At 38.5% G+C, this 22,553-nt stretch overlaps 2 protein-coding genes across 6 annotated transcripts in view; both read left to right on the forward strand.

Moving 5' to 3' along the window:
- The window catches only part of septin12 (septin 12), a 77,779-nt gene extending 72,541 nt beyond the window's left edge, over nt 1-5,238 (forward strand). For all 4 annotated transcript variants that reach the window (XM_077534228.1, XM_077534257.1, XM_077534238.1 and 1 more), the window contains 2 exons: nt 450-501; nt 3,043-5,238. In XM_077534228.1, the coding sequence (XP_077390354.1) occupies nt 450-501; nt 3,043-3,208 (218 nt within the window). In that variant the 3' untranslated portion in view covers nt 3,209-5,238. The remainder of the gene's footprint in view (nt 1-449; nt 502-3,042) is intronic.
- Nucleotides 5,239-6,849: 1,611 nt separating this feature from the next.
- On the forward strand, nt 6,850-20,016 carry mettl22 (methyltransferase 22, Kin17 lysine). 2 transcript variants are annotated; one of them, XM_077534272.1, is made up of 12 exons: nt 6,850-6,958; nt 9,119-9,282; nt 10,283-10,463; nt 10,756-10,898; nt 11,892-11,932; nt 15,102-15,246; nt 15,394-15,465; nt 16,234-16,287; nt 16,833-16,913; nt 17,597-17,699; nt 18,053-18,221; nt 18,667-20,016. In XM_077534272.1, exons 2-12 carry the CDS (start codon nt 9,177-9,179, stop codon nt 18,745-18,747), a joined length of 1,176 nt encoding a protein of 391 aa, XP_077390398.1. In that variant the 5' UTR covers nt 6,850-6,958; nt 9,119-9,176; the 3' UTR covers nt 18,748-20,016. The 2 variants fall into 2 exon arrangements, with proteins under 2 accessions (XP_077390398.1, XP_077390408.1); XM_077534282.1 differs by lacking the exon at nt 6,850-6,958 and having other exon boundaries at nt 9,125-9,282; nt 10,327-10,463.
- The last annotated feature ends 2,537 nt before the right edge of the window (nt 20,017-22,553 follow it).

Consider the following 22,553-nt stretch of genomic DNA (forward strand, 5'->3'; position numbering starts at 1 on the left):
GTGTCACTTACGCAAGTCCCCTAAATGTTGATATAGTAAAAGTAAAAGTCACTGACGCACACTTCCTTACTGCAACAATGCTTACCGCAGGGCTTTGACGGACAATTTCAGGCAGTGTTCTCCGACCGTGGCTTGAAGCAGATATTCATGCAGGCTTGTTGCCTCGTCATGACTGGAGAAAGTCACTGTGCATTATGTTCAATTAGGCCCACCGTCCAGCAAAATTTAGAGCTGCTTGCTCACAGTCACATCTTTGGACACAGGAAGCTCGCAAAGAAGCGTCATTTCACATTTGATACGTGGGCAGGCATCCCGAAAAACCAACTCTTTATATACAAGCAGCTGAAAGTCACTTTTCATGATACATCCCCTTGGAAATATTACAATATTACTGTATGTTTGGATCAATTTGTAAGCAAATGAGCTTATTTGTGACCCTCTTTTCACAGTTGAAAACGTGGCACACTGTGAGTTTGCCAACCTGCGAGATCTCCTTATCAGGTCAGCTTGTCTTCTATGAGGATAGCATTGATGTTGTTTCTTCACAAATGAGATAGGATATGTGTTTTTGATGACTAATACAAAGGGAAAGAAGTTATAATCCCTTTTGATGATGACTACTTTATAAGGTCTTATGACCAATTGCAACTCTAAAAGTGTGTCTCAGGCATACTATAGTGTAGGGGTGTGAATTGCCTAGTACCTGACGATTCGATTCGTATCACGATTCACAGGTCACGATTCGATTCGATACCGATTAATCCCGATACGAATTTATAAGTCGATTGTTGCGATTTTTTTTCATTTAAATTTAGAAAATACTAATCAGTAAGCTTGTAGAGTGTAAGATTTATATGAAAATGTATTATTTATTTATCTGAAATTTCAGTCTTATACAGGTTGTAATCTGTTTCATGTTTGAACAGCATTAAAATAAAATATTAAGGCTTAATGTTCCGTTCATATAACATTCTTCCATGCTCAAGGTGTGAATCCTAACCCGAAGTCAGACGTTTTGTTGAATATTTTTCCATTAAAAATGGAAGTTTAAAAATCGATTCTCACACACAAAAAAAAAAGAAAAAAAGAAAAGGCAATGATGATAAGACGTTGAATCGGTAAGACTACCGAATGAACAATTCTGAGCTCTTAAAAAAATTAAAAAAAATTAAAAAAAATAAATAAAAAAAATAATAAAAATCAATTTTTTTTTTATTGAATCGATTCGAGAATCGCGCGATGTAGTATCGCGATATATCGCCGAATCGATTTTTTTTAACACGCCTACTATAGTGATGAGAATCTTTTCCTATAGTTTGTGTTCTCCTTTACCGGGCTTGGGACCGACACGTGACATGAACTGGAATGTGACCTCGAGTGGCTGGTTTAGAAACTCTTTCCACATAGACGCAATGCACATGCAGTTGATTGCCTCTCAACTGGAAGCGTTTCATGTTGGAAGCCCCCAAATTGTCTTGATGTAAAGTTAATTTTTCAAGCCATTAGGCTCACTTTTGAGTGACAATGAGTGAGTGAGTCTTAATTAACTCGCCCCAACTGAGCTGTAGTGTTGTTAAGAACTAAAGTGAGCACAGATCACCAGGGATTACCACTTACATCAGAACCTGTCTACTCTCTAATCAACTGCAATGTAAGGGTACTAATCTGCTTGTAGTATACACCTCTGATCACAATTTACCTGTCAATTAGCATACAGTCAATTCAGTTTCGTCAACAGTAAGTCTACATTGATATATGATGGTCGCCAAATCAACAGATGCATACCTATTAAGGGTTAATGTCAAATGAAAGATAAATAATGGAAATGACCATTAGAATAGACGGATGAGGCTGAAATAAACATTATCTGAACGTTTCATAGACTTTATGTGAGGAAATACATGCCAGCGTTTAGTTTGTTTCAATGGGGGGGAAAAAAAGACATTTATTTACCCATTTTGTCAGTTTTTAATCTATCAATGTAATCTTGGTGTCATTGGAAAGTTTATTTCATGCTTTTTCAGTATTCAATATTTTTAGCATGTAACCTTTTTAAAAGGTTTTGCTAACATACCTACCTTGCCTTATAAACAGTTGAGATAAATTAAAATATGGAAGCTTAAGCAGGGTAATCACTTTTTTTCTAAAATTCTATCAGGTTAAAGGGACCATACACATGATTAAAACAATTAGACACTTGTGGTTATCTGACCTATAATCAATCTTGTCCATGAAATGAGAAGTCTTGCAAGCAAATGTGATGTGACGTAATACCCATTATGACCTGTGAGAGGCAGAAATGAGCCTCGAAACACAATTGTGGAAAATACACAAAGGAGCAGCTACCTACCTGTTCGCCTCCATTGCTGTGGCAATTTCGGATTAACACTCTCCATGACAATTATTTTATCATTACAGAAACAGTCCACAACTCAACAGGCTGATTAAGTCCATCACACTTTTGGCTTTGCACTATTGTCCTTCAGTATTTGTCTTACAGTCCTATCACGAAGTGGCTATCATTCTATTCCACAGAGCCCGACACTTCAAACATCCTAAATAATATGTTTAACATTTATAATAACTGTTGCACCTCATCAGAGAGCATAAAATCAATTTACGCACTTGACACCACAGGATAATCTGTCAGGATAATCTTAAAGAGCTATCAGATAATCATGCTTTTGCTAACTTTGGTCAGAGCGGGGAATTGAGCTAAAAAACGTGCAGATTATCTGTGTGTACCCGCTTTACCAGCTACTCTTGAGTCTTTTTTTTTTTTTTTTTTTTTTTTACACAGAGATCCCACAAAATAGCCTCATAACACTGTGAGCAGAAGATCCCACAATAAGGCATGGGGCCGGGTTATCATTGCAATTAATTATGCAACCTGACGTAGTGATTGGTCATAACGTGTAGAGGATTTGTCGCATGTGTCGAATAATCCATGAAGGTTTGTGTTTGGGGAGTATGATGATTTTTGTCCGAGTAATAAATATCCAATGACTTAGACCGTCTTTTATTTTTGCTCTTCCTTTCAAGGTCTCACCTGCAGGACCTGAAAGACGTGACACACAACATCCACTACGAGACATACCGCATACGACGGCTTAACGAGAGCAACATGAATTTCATCGAAGAAGGACTTTCCACTTGGCCGCTGGAAAACGGAACCGCTGACAAATGTGAATCCGACAGCCACCTCTGATGCCTTCGTCAGCCTCAAGCTCCGAAAGAAATGATGCGACCCATCGACTCCAAATGAAAGATGGGACAAGACAGCATTTCTGCTACATGAAGCATGATGGGGAAATGTCTGATTTTTGTTATTGTTGGGCAATTATTGGATTGTTTAATGAACGTTTTTATGGGAGACTAGAAATACAAATATTTTGAATGTGACATATTTTGTATTTTCTGGTATTATGATTGCATACACAAGCATAATCATGGCAGTCAGTTTCATGAGTGATAGCAAGTGTATCTGAACTACTTCTGCTATATAAGTAAAGGTCATAATGTCAAATGTGAATTGACAGTCCAGGCCTTAAATGCAGCCAATTAAGAGCACACATTAAGCAAGCAGCCTTGTAAGAGTCCACTTTTCCAACATGCTGTTAAAATATAGTTGTGTAGGCAGGAAATGAGACGAGCATAGTATTTTTCCAATTTTCACCTTTACTAATCTTCGACATAACTGGCTGGAGAAATAAACTCAAGATAAATGAATGAAGGTTTGCAGGATGTTGGCATGATGTGTGGAATTGAGTGACATAGATAAATGTGTCAACTGTCCCCCAGCGAACCTCTCCTCTCTCTTTCGCAGCTACTTATTAAGCATTTGGCCCTGCATGTGTTTTATACACTTGAATTTCACAGTACAACGTAAAAACCAAGAGTGTTGTCCAAAAGAGACGGCTGTGGAATTTGGCCAAACAGCACATATTTGTATCCTAAAATAATGGGGAATGCAAATGAAATTCCATGTGTCTGATGGAGAAAATGGTCCCATTTGTGTTATGATTCTGGGCAGGGTACATTGTGTCTTTGAAAAAGACCAATGCATGAATTATATTCCACTTATACATTTTAAGTATTTTGACCAATTGTTTTCTTTTTTTTTTTTTCAAATGTATGTAGCTTATATAGTACAGTATAGTACACAGTAGTTAGCTTCTCAAGGCATTAGGTCTAACTGGAAACTTATGAGAAATGCTACTCAGCTGAGCTTGTGTTCCACCCATTTGATACATTTGTGACTGTCAAAAGCGTTTCACTATGAATTTTGTGGTTCAACTTAGTTAAAATGTTTTTACAACCTTAAATTGAATGTTTGTGCTGATTGGGCTGCCAAAAGCTTCTGCCTTCCCTGCCTAGAGTCAAGACTGGATGCTAATGAGCACCACTGCATGTTATATACACTTTATAGCGTAACCTTACAGTCGTCAAAGTATATTGATGAGACCATAATTGTCATTACAATTAGTCTTGTCATGATCCTAAAGCATCATCCAAACAATAATTGAGGATTTCATGACTTCACATCACATTCAGATCTGTTTTTGAGCCTTGTTTATAATGTATGTACGGAATTGTGTAACATTGCGACATGTTTAAAAACCCTGCAGCTTAATGATTCTTTGAGCATTAACTAGACTATTTTCACTGTCTTCGAGGCTTTTTGCGAGGGCATGATAACAAACGCATGTACTGGATAACAGACGTTAAATTTTACACCTGGTATTAGCAGGGACTGCTGTTAACACTCTCGTTTATCTGTTCACAGGTGGGCAACATTATTGTTCTATGTAAATTTGATTTTGAAATAACATGATAAAATGGCTACATCTGTGTGATCACTGCATCTCACTGCTGTTTTGTGTGTAACACCAGCGCTCAATTTTCATAGCACATGTGTGTTCAGCATAAAACTAGCACATCTTGATTTTTGTGCCGAGCACGTCTCGTTTACTGTTTTGGAGATTTTGGCAGGCGTTCTGACTGACCGAGGGTGTTTTCTTTTTCATGCCCCTGGCACACCTGACAATTTGTTCACAGAAAGTAGACTAGACTTTAGACCAGCTCAAAGCAGGTCTAAGTTGTGGTGCAGGTGGTGTAGACCTTTGTGCAGGAAGTGCACTCCCCTGATAGCGTGGTGGATGGCATCATATTCATAAATATGGCAACGGTGTGCACCAAACCCTCTGAATCTTTGTACAAATAAATTCATTGAATGCATCGTTTATTATCTCCATCTTTATTAGATTATTATTTTTTTTTTTTTTTTAGAACATCCACCAGGGCTGTGGCATAGCTACAGTATGAAGGGGGCGGAAGGAGGAGGTGGGGGTTAAACACGGACATGAATGATTGGGCTGGAAGTAGTCTCCAAGTGTCCACAGTGGTAATTTGTGAGCACCCTGACCAACGTTACCTCATCCACTGCTGCTATGTGGATTGTATCAGCAGCAATGTTACAAAACAATCAGTAAATCCAACACAAAGTGTGTATGCTCAACCGCTCAATGTGTTATGTTCTGGGGTTGGATCCCAAAGCGCAGACACAAATAAGAGTTTAACACTTTATTCGCATAACATCGAAAGGCGTGGAACTAACTTGACTTGACCAGAAACAACGTGAAGGCATCGAGGAAGAGAGAAGCAGGTGGCTGGCTGGACAGAGGACTGACATGGATTTATCAGATTCGCTGCTCACTTGGCTTTTAACCATATAGAGAGATTAAAGATTCTTGACATCATATAGTTACAATCATCAGGTAAAAAAACAAAACAAAACCAAACGTTAGACATTTGCCACAAACAAAGCACAGTCATGACAACATGGGGCTAAATTGCCCACGCTTTTACGTAAGATTCTGACTTAACAAACATTAACATTAACACTTTGAAGTTTGACACGGTCAGAGTTACTTTCCATCCATCCATCTCCTGAACCACTTATTCTCACGGGGGTCGCAGGCATGTTTTGCAAATCTTTCTTATTGTAGTTAATAAACAACAGAACTGAACCACATAATGTAGGTCACCGACATACAAGTACTGTCCATGTAAATAATTGATGTGGGCCATTGATTGCAAACAAGATTTGTTAATTAGTACTCACAAAAAATAGCTTTTAAATTACATTTATTAATTAAAGTACATTTTGCACAAATAAGTAGACCCTGAGAAAAAGACTGACAACTTGTTAATTCCAGGTCTAGCAGACAAGTTACTATCCATAAAAGTCATGGAGGGCATAGAATAATACTAGATGTCGTTTAGGTTGTGGAATGCATTTATTTTTTGCATTAGTTAATTTGAATAAACTGAAGATTTTATGCATTCTATTACAACCTTACTTTCATGTAAAACATTTGGTCAAAATTTTGGAAATTGTTATGTTTATTGAGATATTGAATAAAATCTTTACATTTTTCGAAGGGGGTGTACAGTGCACTGTAATTATATAGGCCAAGTAAAAATAAAAAAAAAATAAAAAAGTGATGTTTTTACAATAGCCTTGACATTGAAATGAATAAATGACATATTTGTGTATTTAATTCAGATTTCAATTATTGAAAATGTTGTTGTTGTTGTTTTTGTTATGTTAACATAACAACAACAACAACATTTTGGCCAAATTTGGCTGTTTTTTTCTTTTTCTTTTAATCGCATTTTACAAAACAAACATGGCAACAGTAAAGTTTTTCCCCCCCACACTTTTAAATACAAAACAATGAATACAAAGTTCAACAAAACAAGTTATTCTTTGCATGTATCAAAACAACAAGGGAGATTTCCCGAAGGAACATCCTGTATGGATCCATGGTTTGGCTGTTGTTGAAACGTTCCGATGCTAAGCGGAACCTTCTTTGTTTAGCCCGGACGAGTTATGACAGTGTACCATCATAGTAAAACAGCTACAGAAGGAGGTGTGTCGGCTACATGTACCGAGGTCAGCAATTTTAACGTTTTAAAAATTATGCATGTGATATATGATAAACGCATTTGAAACAACTTTGTTGTACGCACGTTTAATGGCAACATCCAGTTTTATTGAGGCGCGACGTTCTTGCTTTTGAGGAAAGCTTGACAGTCTCATAAGCATGAGAAATATCACTACTCAAAACTCAAAATCATGTACAGTATTTTAAAAGAAGTGGAACGTTCAATTTTTTTCAGAAGACTAACCTCTCGAATTCGGATTTTGATGGATTCATTTTAATGATTGACGTGGATTTGTTGATTTAAAATTGTTTACAACACCTACAATGGTAAACAATCCAGCAGCATAATATCAGGATAAATCGAATGCTTTTTTAAAAATTTATTTTATTCAGTTGCGTAAAAATATAATAGTAATGTGTAATAAAATAAAATAAAATAAAAAATTTTTTTTTTAAAAAGGCGAGAAGAGAAAAGAAAAGAAAATCGCCAAATATATATATTAAAATAATAATAATAATAATAATAACAATAATAATAATAATAATAATAATAATAATAATAATTACAAGCGCCGATATCGGCAGATTAACCCTCGGGCCTTAGTGGTTATTGTTGGCCTCTATGTCGGGAAAACGAAAAAACTAAAGTTTTTAAATCCTATAGCCTAAACCAAACTATTTTAAAATCTGTCTGTCTGACCCAGACTGCTTGAGTTGCTCCAGCTGTTATGGGACTCAACCAGAAAACCGGAGCCCATCCTTCATGTAAAATGAGTTCTTGGTGAACTGGTTCATCTTGCTTTGAGAATGCAATGCTAAAGATAGAACTCATGCTCCCAAAAAAATCAGAAAGATATTGTGTTCTGCATATACGGTACGTATCTCTTTTGGTCAGATACTACATTCGGAAACAGATGAAAATAGAAAAACGACTCTTTATTTGATATGAGATATTGCTTCTGAGTTGTGGTTCAACAGAGTCATTAAAAAACAAGCAAAAAAAAAAAAAAGAATAAAAAATGATGAAAGAGACCTGGACAAAAAAAATGATGGTGCCCCTAAGAGTGAAAATAATTTGACTATAGGGATTAGGGACATGTTCAAGTTAAATTGTCAAGTTGTGTCAATTAGCGTCAACGATATCTTCATATGAGTGGTCATTTGGGAAACATTTTCTGACATATTCTTGACTATCACTAGGTAATGACTGTATTCTGAGGGTTTTACTAGCAAATTTGCAGCATGCCAGAAAATGGGCAAAATGCTCCCCCCAACTCCAATCTCCATGATTTCTTGTTTTGTTTAAAACGCAAAGATAGATTGTTTGCTTTCATTGAGGACTAAGGAAATCAGAAGTATTCATGTTTGGTTTAAGTTCAAATTTTGCCATAACACAGAAAATGAGTATTTTACACAGGTTTTTCTAAACCCCAATTTTAAAAGCAATGTCTGATTTTTTTGGTTTATTATTATTATTATTATTATTATTATTATTATTATTATTATTATTATTATTATTGTTGTTGTTATTATTATTGTTATTATTATATTTGCATTAAAAAACGGGTACCAGAAAGTATCTCGAGGTGTGGTTATCGTTTGCGGAATTTTGTCTGGAGGTGGTCATACAGAATTGATATCGTTTTTTAGACGCCATCTCCTGGCTTGTATGAGAAATGGCCGTGGTGACAACTTACGACAATCCAAAACAAAAATAAGGGCCGTTTTTCGATTTGTGTCTCCTCCTGCTATATCCTATTTTCGTTTCTGAAATAAAAATTTAAAATCAAACTGTTAGACTGTTGGACTTTTCCTTATCGATACCAGACAGCCAAATAATAAAATCAAGCTGTATTTCAATTTTGGTGTTTCTATTTGAGAACGAAAATCAAATAACGAGTCGGGTTTTTTTTTTTTTTTTTTTTTTTTTTTTAATCTGTCATCAAACGTAATATCCAATGACCAAAAGAGACACGGACCGGGTGTTTCCTGTATACTTTTTCTTGTGTTCATGTTTATTGCTTTTAGTTGAAGATCGAGTTTAAATAGTAACTTGTGTACAGAATCACTGATGATCCTGTTGTTGATGATTTTGTCAGAATGACTGATGATACCTGGAATTGTATCGTATTATATGTCAATCTGTGTGTCTCTCACAATCTCCTCAGATTTTTGTAAGCAGACGAATCAGAGGTTTTGCTGTTCTCAGACCATGATTGAAAAACCATGAACCAGATCATCTTTCAACATGATTGTGTGCTGTCAGATGTTCACATGTTCCTGCCGAACAGCCGCCACCTAATGACACGCCTTAACAATGTTGGACAGCCTGGTAATGTATCAGGCAAATACAGTATATTTACGTTTTCATTGCCATGCTATAAAATTACAGCTAGCCACATTAAATTGTCGAAGGTTGACGTTGTTTGCTTTTTTTGTGGGGTGCTTTCATTGTAATGTAATGTATTTGGTGGGTGGAGTATATTTAGCTCCAACAACTCCTGCTGCATATATCATCTCTAAATTCATTGAGCAAATCAAGATCCAGCATAGTTTCATAAAATGAAGTAAAGTGAATCATAACCTTTAAACACACAAGCACAAACACAATATAGCATAAAACTGTCAAGTCCAACAGCTTATTTTTAGATGCTGCAGTGGAGAGAGACATTTACAAAATGCACTTTTGCTTTTAGTAGAAAATGATAACCAAGTTATTTTGGTTATCAAGAAAACCAGGAAAATGGCTCGACATCAGCTCTTAAACTCTTATGATCTATTTTTGTTATTATCATTATATTTGTCCCAACAAATATACCTTTAGTTATACCAGGCATTCGAAATGAACAAGAAGCTAAAGAAATGAGGGTCGTCTAATATATTTTGTCCATGATTGTGGATGAATAGAGGTACATTTGTAATCAATAAATAATATTTTGAGGGCAAATGAAGTGAATTTCAATCATTTCCCACGGCACGCCTCGTGCCACAGCACCCTCGTAGATAATCACTTCTGTAGAGTTTTCACTTAGTGAAAAATGAAGATAGTCGGTCGGGCCCACAAAGGAACAGCAAGTGAAGGCAGCTACAGCAAAGGCCTGACGTAGCAGCTCAAAGAAAGAGACTCGGAATTTGGCGATGAACATTCATCACAATACTGAAAATGTTTCTTATATTCAATAATTATGTTGCTTGGGTGGCCTAAAAACACTTCTCAAAATGGAGGTAAAATGTCTGTGCATAATTCCAGTATAGTGCATTACATTATTATTATTTTTTGTGATGACAAAAAATGTCTTTTAATATATACTTTTTTAAATTTCTTCATCCAGTCTACATCTCTAAATTCAAGTTGTTGTCCAATGCTGAAAAGCAGGAGAGGAATGATGAGGCCACAAGGGCAAACCATGACAGCGAAACACATATTCCGCAAGAAAGTGATGAAGAGGAGGGTCGTGACAGAAACGTAGAAGCAGCTTTGGATGAAGATGGAGATCTTGACGTCACACATCGGTAGGGAAGCGCTTCAGATCAGCTGATACTATTGCTTTTCCATCAGTTGTTTCTTCTGAGTCGTGAGTTTTCAAGATGCCTGCTCTTCCAAAAAGTTTGTTTTGTTCTTTACCATTTACAGGCATCTTGTATGTTGACGTTAGACAATGCTTGTTTGTGCGGTTCATCATGGCAAAAAAAGTGTGATGTGGTCTTGGATGGCAATACGATTACTTTAATAGGACACTTACTGTCAACAGCAACTGTATCCTTTGGAGCTGCATTACAATTTTGTTTTTTTATTTTTCCTCAGACCTCGGAATAATCCTGCAGGGGATAACTGCAGGGAAGTGGTGTGTCCCGTCATTCTCAAACAATCACATAATCACGCACTACAAAATGAAGAAAGTACAGATGAGGAGATAGATGAGGAGGCAGATGACATTATACGCATCGGTACGTACCAAACTAGTTTGTTGTTGTTACATCTGCCGGTGTTGTTGTTGTTGTTGATGTTGCTGTTATTTGGTCAACTTTGCTGATGCAGTTGATATTTGAAAAGAAAATGTGAATGTGATATTTGTGATATTTAATATGTTGGGATGCTTGATCTCACTTTTTTTTTTTTTTTTTATTCCAAATAGTACCAATATCCCTGCTGTTATCCATCCTTCCATTAACAAAAAAAAAATGTTATCCCAGAAAAATAATTTTATGTACAAAAATTGAACACAGAGGGAAAAAAAAACTGTGAACAATGACTTTTCTTTCTGACGGCTGTGCTAAAATGGCACAGTATAGCGCCAACTACTGCCGGGGAGGACTTACTCGATGTCAGATATATATAGATTTTTACTCAAGTGTCGGTGGCTAGAATCTACAGCCTCCATGCTTACCCGATGCCTTCAAATAAGGCATCTATCAGCTGATACCTTGTGTCTTTTTTTTTTTTTTTTTTTTACCCATCCTTGCTAATAAAATAATAAGATAACATATTAGTGGATTGCCCTGCGATTGGTTGGCAACCAGTCCAGGGTGTCCCCCGCCTACTGCCCAGAGCCAGCTGAGATAGGCGCCAGCAGCCCCCGCGACCCTTGTGAGGAATAAGCGGTCAAGAAAATGGATGGATGGATATTAGTGGATCGAAAATTAGAAGTAATTTGAATCACAGGAAGTAGAATTGAATCCAGTTCAGAGAAACTCATACTCATCGGTGAAAGTGAGATTGTGTATTTCACAAGTGTGCTCCAAACAAAATGTCCAAAATGTTTGGGCAGCCATCTTAAAAACGATAGATAAAGGTATTCTGGGAAATGAAGTGCTGTTCGAACATCATATCAAACAATTTCAAAGTTTTTACCATTTTAATGATCTTTGTATCTGAGTAGGCTTCTGATGTTTATTAAAAGGGTTAGATTAATTTGTATTATTTTTTTATTTTTTTTGCAGAGCATACTATGGCAACGCCCCTGGAGGATGTTGGCAAACAGGTTAGTAAAATTTCTGTGACTCCTGAATTCCGTAGACTTGTGATCACTATTTAAAGGTCACTGTATTTTTTTAAAAGAGTATATGTATCTTTGGAAACATGTGAGACGGTTTGTATGACGCCTTCTTCTCCCTCTCTTCCATTTCCTGTTAATCTCCATTAGAGGGCAGCATGTCACCATGGGAAGACAATCATTTTTCAGTATTTTCAATTCAAATAAGAATGTACTAATTGTTTGAGGGTGGCAAAGCATTCTTCTCGTCATTTTGGTTTCATTTTCAAACAAACTCGTAACCATTCTCAAACTCACTCTCACTATAACAAATACAAATTTGTAGGTTGATGCTTGAAAACAAATACTGATATGTTATGAACAAAACAAACTCTGAGCTCTGAAAACCTAAGCTGAATATTTTGTGGGTATTTTTAGAAGGAAGGTTTGGCTTGTTGCTTCCCTTTACAATGTATCCGGTCCTCTACCTGCCCACTGACCCCTCACTGAAATATTATACAAGCAATCATCAAATCATGTTTGAAGAAAGCCAAAGACCCGTTGTAAAATGTTTATACTTTTATAGCTTGCAGGCTGTGTAATAACTACAACATCAAAGATGCATATTGCCCTCTAAATACACCAGTGTGGACAAACTTGCCTTTGCATTTGTAGTAAACATTACATTTCCGTGTTCAATATAAAATGGCTGCTTCATCATCAAGCTGTATTGTGACAAAGGCCGCCTGTTATTCAGTCTCTTTTAAAGAGACTGTGACTGAGGCGCTTTTCCATAACAGGTTCCGGAACAGTCTGGCCCCGCTCTGCCATGGCCTCGCTTGGCCTGGCCTTTGTTGCTTCTCCATTATCACAGCACCAATCAGTTTGGGCCGGATCAACTGAAGTGTGCAAGCACACTCGCAGGCTCACTGGTTTGGCAGCAATTCCAAATGAATCACAATCGCACAATGTAGTGATGTCACAAATTATAGCTGGATGTCTGGATACGCAGAAGATAGTTTGGGGAAGATGGCGGCTGCTATGTCAAGTCTCACTGGAAGTTGAAGATGCTGAAAACCTCTACTTGTTTGTCACGCTGGTGCCTGGAATGTTTCTGCTGGGAATCGGATCCCTCTGGCATCATCGGATGCTGAGGAAAATGACGGATGTGCAAAAAAAAAAAAAAAAACGGTAGTAGAAATGGCTACTGTGGCTGTGAGCACTATCACTGGTGTGCAAGCCGACCTGTCCAAGTTGACCTGTGATGACATGTCACGGGTGAGAAATGACCTGGCTGCATCCAACGTCGCCACGACTTGACTGAGAATCGACATGGCTACAAAGCTGCGCGATCTGGAGAGGATTGCACGAGGCGAAGCAGCGATGAACAGCGATCGAGATGAATACGAAAGCGACTGAAGGTGTGGCTGGACGCGGGCTGACAGTTATCCTCAACTATCTAATGCTACCGGACCGAATCAAACAACAAGGAACTTAATCAACATGTGATCAAAAAAAGCCACTGGGAAGATGAACTGATGGAAACAATCAACAGCTTGAAAATGACTCAACTTGACATTTAAAGGGACAGTTTGGATTTTTTGACATGAATCTCTATTTCATCCTCACCTCCAGTGTGTGCGATCAGCACTGACTTACCCCTGACAGTGTTCTGTGACATGAGTTCTGGTCCGGTGTTGGACGAGAGGAAAATAGTCCAGCAAGCTGGCTGGGGTCACGGAAATAAAGTGTTTTATTTCTAAAAAACAATTCGTGTTCAAGAGAGTGATACATTTGTGCACAAAACTCCCTCCTGAAAAAAAGTTAGACGGCATTACCGCCGGGCACTATTTTTCTGTTCGTTTGTATCACTGCGCGGCCCCGCATGCAGCTGATCGACGTGCTGCAGACAGCTGATAGTCGCGACTTCCGCCTTCGAAAAGACAAACAACTTGTAGATTAGTGCGTGTCGATCAGCTGTATGCGAGGTGCCACGCAGTGATACGAACGAACAGAAAAATAATGCCCGGCGGTAATGGCGTCTGACTTTTTTTTCAGAAAAGGAGTATTGTGATGCAAATGTATCACTCTTTTGAACACAAATTGTTTTTAGAAGAAAAGCGCTTTATTTAAGTGACCCCAGCCAACTTGCTGGACTATTTTCCTCTCGTCCAACACCGGACCAGAACTCGTGTCACAGAATGCTGTCAGGGGTGTTAGTCAGTGATGAGGTGAGGATGAAATAGAGATTCATGTCAAAAAATCAGAACTATCCCTTTAATGAATGAACATCTTGATAATCATGCCACACAACTTAAATAAATGCCTGCATCTGTAGGTCAGTCAGTTGACGGTAATGTGAGAGCCCTCCTCAGCCAGGATTCTGGAACCAGGTTGGAAGAGGTTCTGATGTGTGGTTCCATTGTAAACGCCCAGCCTCGAAAAAGTGTCATGGAAAAGCAGCCAGAGCAGAATCAGGCTGTTTAACTCATTTGCGCCCAATAACGTGTAAATACGTTTTTTGTTTTTTTTGTTTGTTTGTTTTTAAGTGTCCCAAAGACGTGTTTATATGTTTTTTTGGGTTGTTTTTTTTTATGCTTGAGCATACAGAAGGCTTTGATGCAGCCTCTCAACTGCAAAGAATGGTTGCAGAAATGGTAGTTATTACACAAACGGCCAGCAGGTGACAGCAGAGCAAAGGAGATCAACCAGGGCCATGTAGAAAAAAAGCTAAATTACTTACAATTTTAAATAGATTTGTGAAAACTGATTAAACTTAGCTCTCTTCTAATGCGAATTGCTGCAAATCGGAAACAGATAGAAACTTAGTTTTTTTCCTGATGAAAGAAGAGACTTTAATCTTTCTTTTGATAGGTTCCATGCTTTTATATCAATAGAACACAATATTGTGTGGGCCTTGCAAAATCAGTCAAAATCCAGTAAAACAGCCGCGAGCGAACAGGATTGCTTCTGTGAAAATGGTGAAAATGAGTGAATGAGTTAAGGGTACCACTCTTACAAAGGGGATTTAAATGTTATGTAACTTTTTGTAATTTTCTAATGAAATCCTAAATACACTGTGAAATACTGGTTTAAAAAATGTTGAGCTTTTTATTTGTTTTCACATTTTTTGTCATAACAAATGTATCAAAGGCCCTGTTTTTCTCCCTCTCACCAGGTTTGGAGAGGAGCATTACTCTTGGCCGACTTCATCCTCTCGAATCGGCTCATGTTCCAAGGGGCAACAGTTGTGGAGTTAGGAGCTGGTGCCGGTTTAACCAGCATCATCATGGCCACTTTAGCCAAGCGAGTGTACTGCACAGGTATCGGGTCATGAAGCAATGCTTATGTACTGGTACTCAATCAAGCGTATGTTTGAGAGTAGCTGGTCTCCAACCAGCAGATTTGACATACAAAAGTATTTTTGAAGTCTTTGATTCATAGTCTAACACTCAAATTTTGTGTTTCAGACGTCGGCGAGGACCTTTTAAGCATGTGCCAGAGAAATATAACTTCAAATGAACACATGATTGAGCATGCAGGTGAGGAATTGGCAAAAAGTACAATAAAAATACACTAAAGTAATTTCAACTCTGAAATAAAACACTGGTGCGTTTAGGCCTAGACTTACTTCAATGCAATAAATCTTGTGGACCTCATCAGCATCTATAAACTACAGATGAACTTTACAAGGCTTTGGAAACTCGTGTCATGAACTCTTGCGATCTTTAGACCAAACCAATTAAAAAACATATTTAGTTGTTAGCTATAACTTGTCGTAAATCTCTTTTGTGTGCACAAGGTGAGAACAACAGTTGAAAGGCCAAAACACATTTATGATTCATTTTAAGATTTGCACCCTGCACCTGATGCTGTACCCACCAAAGCATACGCAATACAGTATACAGCTCTTTACTTTCCTTATTGAATGCAAGTCTGGCTTAACCTTTTTGATACACTTGCGCTGTAAATGTGATCCATTTTTAGCACTCACAGATCCCAGCAAGTTCTGAAAGAAATTATTTTGAACAAGACCCTGAATGTTTTTGTTTTTTTATCCCTGATGCCCAAATCTGCCCATTAGTTCCAACCTCTCAAATGACCAGCTTTTGACTACTTTTCCTGTTTGTAAAACTTGGCAGTCAGGGTCTAAAGTGAGCTGGAAACTTCTGGCTTACATTTTAAACTCGAATAACATCATCAATAAATATCTGTTGAGATAATTTCTTTATACATGGCAGCTTAAAAAAAAAAAGAAGAAGAAGCTAGAATGTATTGTTTAACTGTATTCTGTTATATCTGACCATCAGGTGGTGAAGTGAGAGTGAGACAGTTGGATTGGCTCCGATCTGACATTTGTACAGGTAATGCAATTGATTAGCAATATTGATTTTCAGCTGATACATACTGTAAGTAAGCATTTAAAGTCTCTGTAAAGTGACAATAAATGTCTTTTGAATGAGACACCCACGTGTTAATGTCAACACTGCCAAATTTGAATAATTAAAAAAAGGTTGGGTCGTAAATAATATAAAACGAGGCTTGAAAATCCTGAAAATCAAGATTTCTGTCCAGTCTTGAATGCTGTGGGCGTGTCCGCTGACTGTGCTGAAACCACAGCCTGCTCAGCTGTCATCTGTCAATCAAATACAACGGCCTGGCAAAATGGAGGCTAATTTGTCTATCATCTTTCTTACCCCGACACTATGTTTATATATATACACTTAAAATGTACAGTGGCTGGAATATACACAACCAGGTCATTGCAGGACTTTTCCACACTGCGACGAGGCGCTCTAAAGTTGCCATGCCAGCACGAAGCCCCCCAACCACTTTTCTGCCTTCTCTCCATGTCGTGTGTGCACTCAGGGTCAGCAACATGACCCGTGTCTGTTTGTCTCTCCTATAGATCCCGATGTGGAACTGAGCTGGACAGAGGAGGAAGTAGCTGATATACATGACAATGCCAGTTTCATCATTGCTGCTGATGGTAGATCAATAACAATCTTTTGGAAGTCATTTCTCATATAGTTGCATTTTTCTGAGCATCTCCAGTTCTGTTTGTATTCCTAAAAATGAAGTAGAGAGAAGAAAAAATCGAATGAAAAGTGATTTTGAAACAGTTGTTAATACTATACAATGGAATGTGATAAATTTCCATTTTTTTTCTCATCAAAAACTCACGTGTTTGCTATTATCTGTGTTAGAACTTTAGCACTTGCTTTGCTACCATGTTAAAATATTAAACCCGCATTCACATCAAGTCGATAAAACTGCTTAATGTGTGACAGAGCTCCCAATCAACACTCATCATGTGTGTAGCTTTTACGGACGGGAAAACAAACCTTGATCAACATTCTGCTGACTTATTTATGTCGGTGAAAAGGTTACAGATTACTAGTCACTATCATGCTGTTGACTTTGTGAAGTGTTCTGTATGTAGTTTCATTATGCAAGCTAGATTCTTTTTGTCAACATTTTTCCTTGATCTACTTGTACAGTGCAGGCCAAAAGTTTGGACACATCTCAATCAGTGTGTTTGCTTTATTCTCATTGAATGGTAAATAAATAAAGGTGTGTCCAAACTTTTGGCCTGTAGTGTATTTCAGTTTTGAATAATACCAGTCATAATTCTGATGCCGAATGGAATACTTATTTTGTGTGTGTTACCAGTTTGCTACGATGACGAGCTGACAGATGGCTTCTTTCGAACGCTGTACCGACTGTGCAATAACTTTGCTCATGCCTGCACCGTCTTTATTTCCATTGAAAAAAGGTAAGGACAACCCCAATCAGTCCTCCCATTTAATACAAGCCAAAACATAAATAAAAAAAAAAAAACATTTCACACCCTTTGTGGCAGCAATCAACTCGGCATATTTGGGAACATGTCACACGCATCAAAACAAAGTTTTTACACATCACCCTGGTAAATATTCTGGAAACTTGCTCACATTTGGTGCATCGCATCCAGAACTCAACAGGTATTACTGTTGACTCATTGCTGGTGATTCAGGCATCATTTTCAGTCTGAAGCTGAGCAACATATTTTCCATGAAGCACATTTATCTCTCAAGGGCAATTTATTTTTTAAATAAGAAAAATAAGTGGGAATCTGCTGTTTTGAAGGTTCAACTTCACCCTGCGGCAAATGGATGTATCCTGCGACGCCTACAATCATTTCCAACACTGCCTGTCCCAGCTGGAGGAGCTGGAGGATGGACAATGCAGCTACACAGTCCAACAGCTCCCTTGCACCTTCCCACAGTTTCTTCAGTATGAACGTATTGAGCAACTGGTAAGAAACACGCTTGTCTTCTCAATAACTAACTTATCCATCCAAACTGAATATTTGAATACCGGGATGTGAAAACAAATCTTGTAGACGCAGTTTTCCAAACTTTTGTATTTAGCGTAGCTTCACGATTGGTTCAAATCTCAGATCTGGACTTCCAGTATGGAGTTTGCATGTTCTCTCCATGCTTGCATGGGTTACTCTGGCATCCTCACATAGTTGGGAAATTGTGTACTTTAAGGTCCAGTTGAGGACCAGCTCACCTGCAATCCAAATGATGTCAAGCGGTAAAAAAAAAAGGATGGATGTTGACATGGCTTAAGTCGTGCACACATCATAATCTGACTTGAACAGTATTCGGACTGCCCTTGCTGTGTTCTCTTAGGCGCTCAGACCCAGTTCCAAGTTTGTTGAATGGATTCCCATGATCAATATGTTGCCATTTCAGGAGCTGTGGAAGGTGACTGCCAATAGAGTTCCATCTGACCAAGCCCAGTCCAATTCTGAGCCGTGTACCGGTACATCTTGACCTGCACTGTCACCAACATCCCGGACGGCTTTTCGCTGCCAAGAGACTCGCAATTCTCCCAACTTTCAGTTTCCTGTTGGGTATGTGTCACTGGGAAGCCATTTAAATCATGATATTATGAGGATCCTCACACATTTTGGAGTTCTGAACTTGTTTGCTCATATTCAAATGTGCAAGCCAAGCACAGGAGTGAAGGAAATGAATTGTTCTCGTTTTTTCCCAAGTAGTTACTTTGATTATTTAATATTTATGGGTGAGAAGTGTTCTTCCATACAAATAAATAGTCCCTGCAGTTAGGACTTTACTACTGTGAGTTTGCATAGGCTACTGAGAGTGATTTCAACACAAATTATGTTGTCGGAACAGAAGTTTTTCATAATTTGAGGCTCCCGTATAAAATGAAATCAAAGATAGAAACCATTTATCCCACTATGACAAATGCTATCATCATGGATTGATCCAAAAACAACCCTGTTCAAATGCCAGGATGTGAAACTTTTTTTTCCATCTGTACAACTCAAGTGAAAAAAAGCCATATTTTATAGACAGGAGAAGTAAAAGTAAACATTTGCGAGAAAGTGGTTTTGTAAGCGCACATCCTCTTAAAACTGGGCTTGCGGCTGTGTTTAGAATTAACCAAACACGTTCAAACTCATGATAATGAGTGGCAGGCGTGTGTTTACTCCCATGTTGCATACATTTGAAGGTGATTTATTATTCCAATACACAGCCAAATCTTCACTTCTAAGGTGTGCACACACTTGTGAAATATTGTTTATGTTTACTTATCCTCTGTAAAATACAGTACTTGATTTTTCCCAGTTGAGTGGTACAGATTATGTATCACATTAATGCTAGAATTATTTTTATTTTTTATTTTTTGGAAATTATTTATCTTGGTCTCATTTTTTTTTTTTAGATCGCAAAAGCAGGCATTTGAACACGGCTGTGTGTATATGTTTTATATCCATATGTAATTACATTTTTATAATAGAAGTAATTGGATTGAACTATTGTACAAGCACACATGCATTTACAAGTATATACTGTATGTGAGATTAACACTAATTGGGCTTTTCAGAAACTGTGAAACTGGATTGTTTCTGAAAGGGTATTAATTGGTCAGCATGAAGTGAATAATAATAAGTGTATAATCTGTGAATTAAAAATGTTCTATAAAATGTGCTGCTGGAAAACATGCATTTAAATCTTGTTTGTAAAATCAAAATATATTTGTGCCACTAAAGCATGACAAAGATGAATATCCTACATCCGTCTGGTCTTTGTGTAAATTGGACGCGCCTGTAAGATATGGATATGTCATTAGCATTATTTAAGATAAAATAGAAGAATATTCACTTACTATTTATAGAACATCCAAGCAAAATTTGAATTTTAATATGCTTTTCAATTATGTAACATGGGGAATATGCCTCTGTTTATTATTATTCAGTGTAGCTGTATGAGCCCGATTTTCTCTTCCTCTGGTAACTACTAATATTGTTTTTTCTTCATTTTTTTTATGTGTGAATATTCAAATCAATCCAAATCCAACTATGTCATTTCTTCTTTTTTTTTTCTGATGACACATTTAAGGACACACATAAATCCGGTAAACAACAATGCAGGTGGTAGTGGTATCACAATTAAAAATCAAATCATATTAACACTGTATTGACCTGTCCTGTCTGTTAATCAACAAGTTTATGCACAGTAAAACATTTGCACCATGTTATGTACATTTTGCACTTTGTTATGTTACATTGACGTCATTGAGCTGTCAGAAAATGAAATATGCTCTGATCATACCTATCCTCAGAGTACTAGGGATGGAATAAGTCAGGTACAGTATTTGAATCATTACCACACGTTTAGAAGGTTAACTAATATGTAATATACTCTTGAGGGCATCCATCTTGGTCGGCATCCCAAAAGCACCCAATTCAATCTCTTTGCGCTGATGTCATTCCCTGTGATATTTTGACATATATTAGCAAGTTCTATGTAACTCAATTGATGTGTTACTTGAACATTAGGGCTTGGTGACAACACCTCCCATATTTAACATATACAAGGCAAGGTATTTGCTCTTTCTATATCTGCAGTTGTGTTGAACTGCACTGAATCACACTCACAGATCAGGTTCTCTAAGTCTGTCAGTAAGTCTGATTCATTTCCAGGGCTACACATGGCTTAGACTCCTCCAAGACTTTCTGTTTCAACCGATTCTCTTCATTACCTTTATGAACAGAATTTCTTGATGCAGCCGACCCGGGATACTGACCCCGGGTTTTCACTGGATGCGGTTGCGGTGCGGTTGCGGTGCGGTGCGTCTTGACTGCGTGCTCCGGACGGGTCAATTTTTTGGTCAATCCACACCGGCTCCGCACAGCTGCGGTCCGGCAGCTCCGTCGCCGCCCACTTCCCAACGTGTCTCGCGGGACCGCGCGCGCGCGATCATGTGGCATTTCACAACGACAAACATACAGAAAGTCTGCTCAACAGAGAAGCAGAAAGATATGAGATTCCATGCAGCATCCTTTTTTTGGTTGTCCTTGTAAAGTATATTAATAACGAGAGTCGGGTCAGTGCGTGCTCAAGGCGAGCGCCACTCTTTATTTCTGTCTTCCGGGTCCGGCTGCCGCTCAGTACGGCAAGCGAGACGGGCACAACAAGCAATCGCGAACATCAAACTCACAATACATTACAGTCCTTATAAAAAGGATGTGCCGTGTCATATATTATTTTGTGGTTTTCCACCTCCAATATAAACCTCTCCTCGTCCATGTTCGCTGGTGTCTAAACCGTGAATGAGCACATGGCCCGGCGACGCCCACGTCACGTTTTGCTGAAAAACTTGCGAAATAGGAGCTGGCGAGTATTTTATTCTGAAAGGTAACCGGAAATTTATTTTGAAACTGCCTCGGTCTTCCTGTCGCGCTCGATGTGTTTTGTGCTAGCTTGCCATTTGCCGGAGGACTACCGCTGCGGCGTCCGGCAAAAATAGAAAATAGGTCTATCCTTGCGGAAGGCTTGCGGCACGCCGCAAGCCTTCCGCAGTCAACACGCAACGCACCCGCAAGCGGTGTAGACTGCACCATTCGAATGAATGGAATCTAATTGCTTGCGTCGCCGGACCGCACTGCAACCGCACCGCAACCGCACCGCAACTGCATCCAGTGAAAACCCGGGGTCAGGGGATCCGATTTGCTGACAATCTCGTGCTTGTGTTTTTTGCACATAATGTGGCTCCTTTGTCTTCATCAAGCCTTGAACTTTAGCTTTAGATTATGAAGCGATCGGGGTGAGCACCAGCACTTAAAAGTCTGAGTCCATGGTTCTCCGTCGGAAAAGGGCGGCATACCCTCTCTGGGTTGGGGGTCATTTCAAATATGAGGTCACGTCCACAAGTGAGCATGTGCCCGTGTCACTTCACAGTTGCTAGAAAACACTGATTGTTCAGGCGTACCTAATGAAGTGTCAGATAAAGGGACAGTGTGTACAATTTAGTGCCATTTTTTCTCCCCAGATGTTAGCGTCTCCATGGGACTTTTTCGGGGCCGAGCCGTTCCGTTGTAACCGCTGTTTAGAACCCTTTCGGCAGTAGTTCTGCTGCGCCGGTCGTCGGGGGACTAGCGGGGCCATGACGTCACCTGTCATCTGATTGGCCGACAGCAACGCCATGGCACACGCCCATTTCCTAGTTTTAAGCGAGAAGAGGACGAGGTGCACGCCGGTCTTCGCCAAAGTCATAAAAATACAGTATATACAATAAATATAATAATGTTTTACAACAATGCTGAACT

The sequence above is a fragment of the Festucalex cinctus genome, chromosome 1 (genome assembly GCF_051991245.1).
Source record: "Festucalex cinctus isolate MCC-2025b chromosome 1, RoL_Fcin_1.0, whole genome shotgun sequence".
Taxonomy (NCBI): Eukaryota; Metazoa; Chordata; class Actinopteri; order Syngnathiformes; family Syngnathidae; genus Festucalex; species Festucalex cinctus.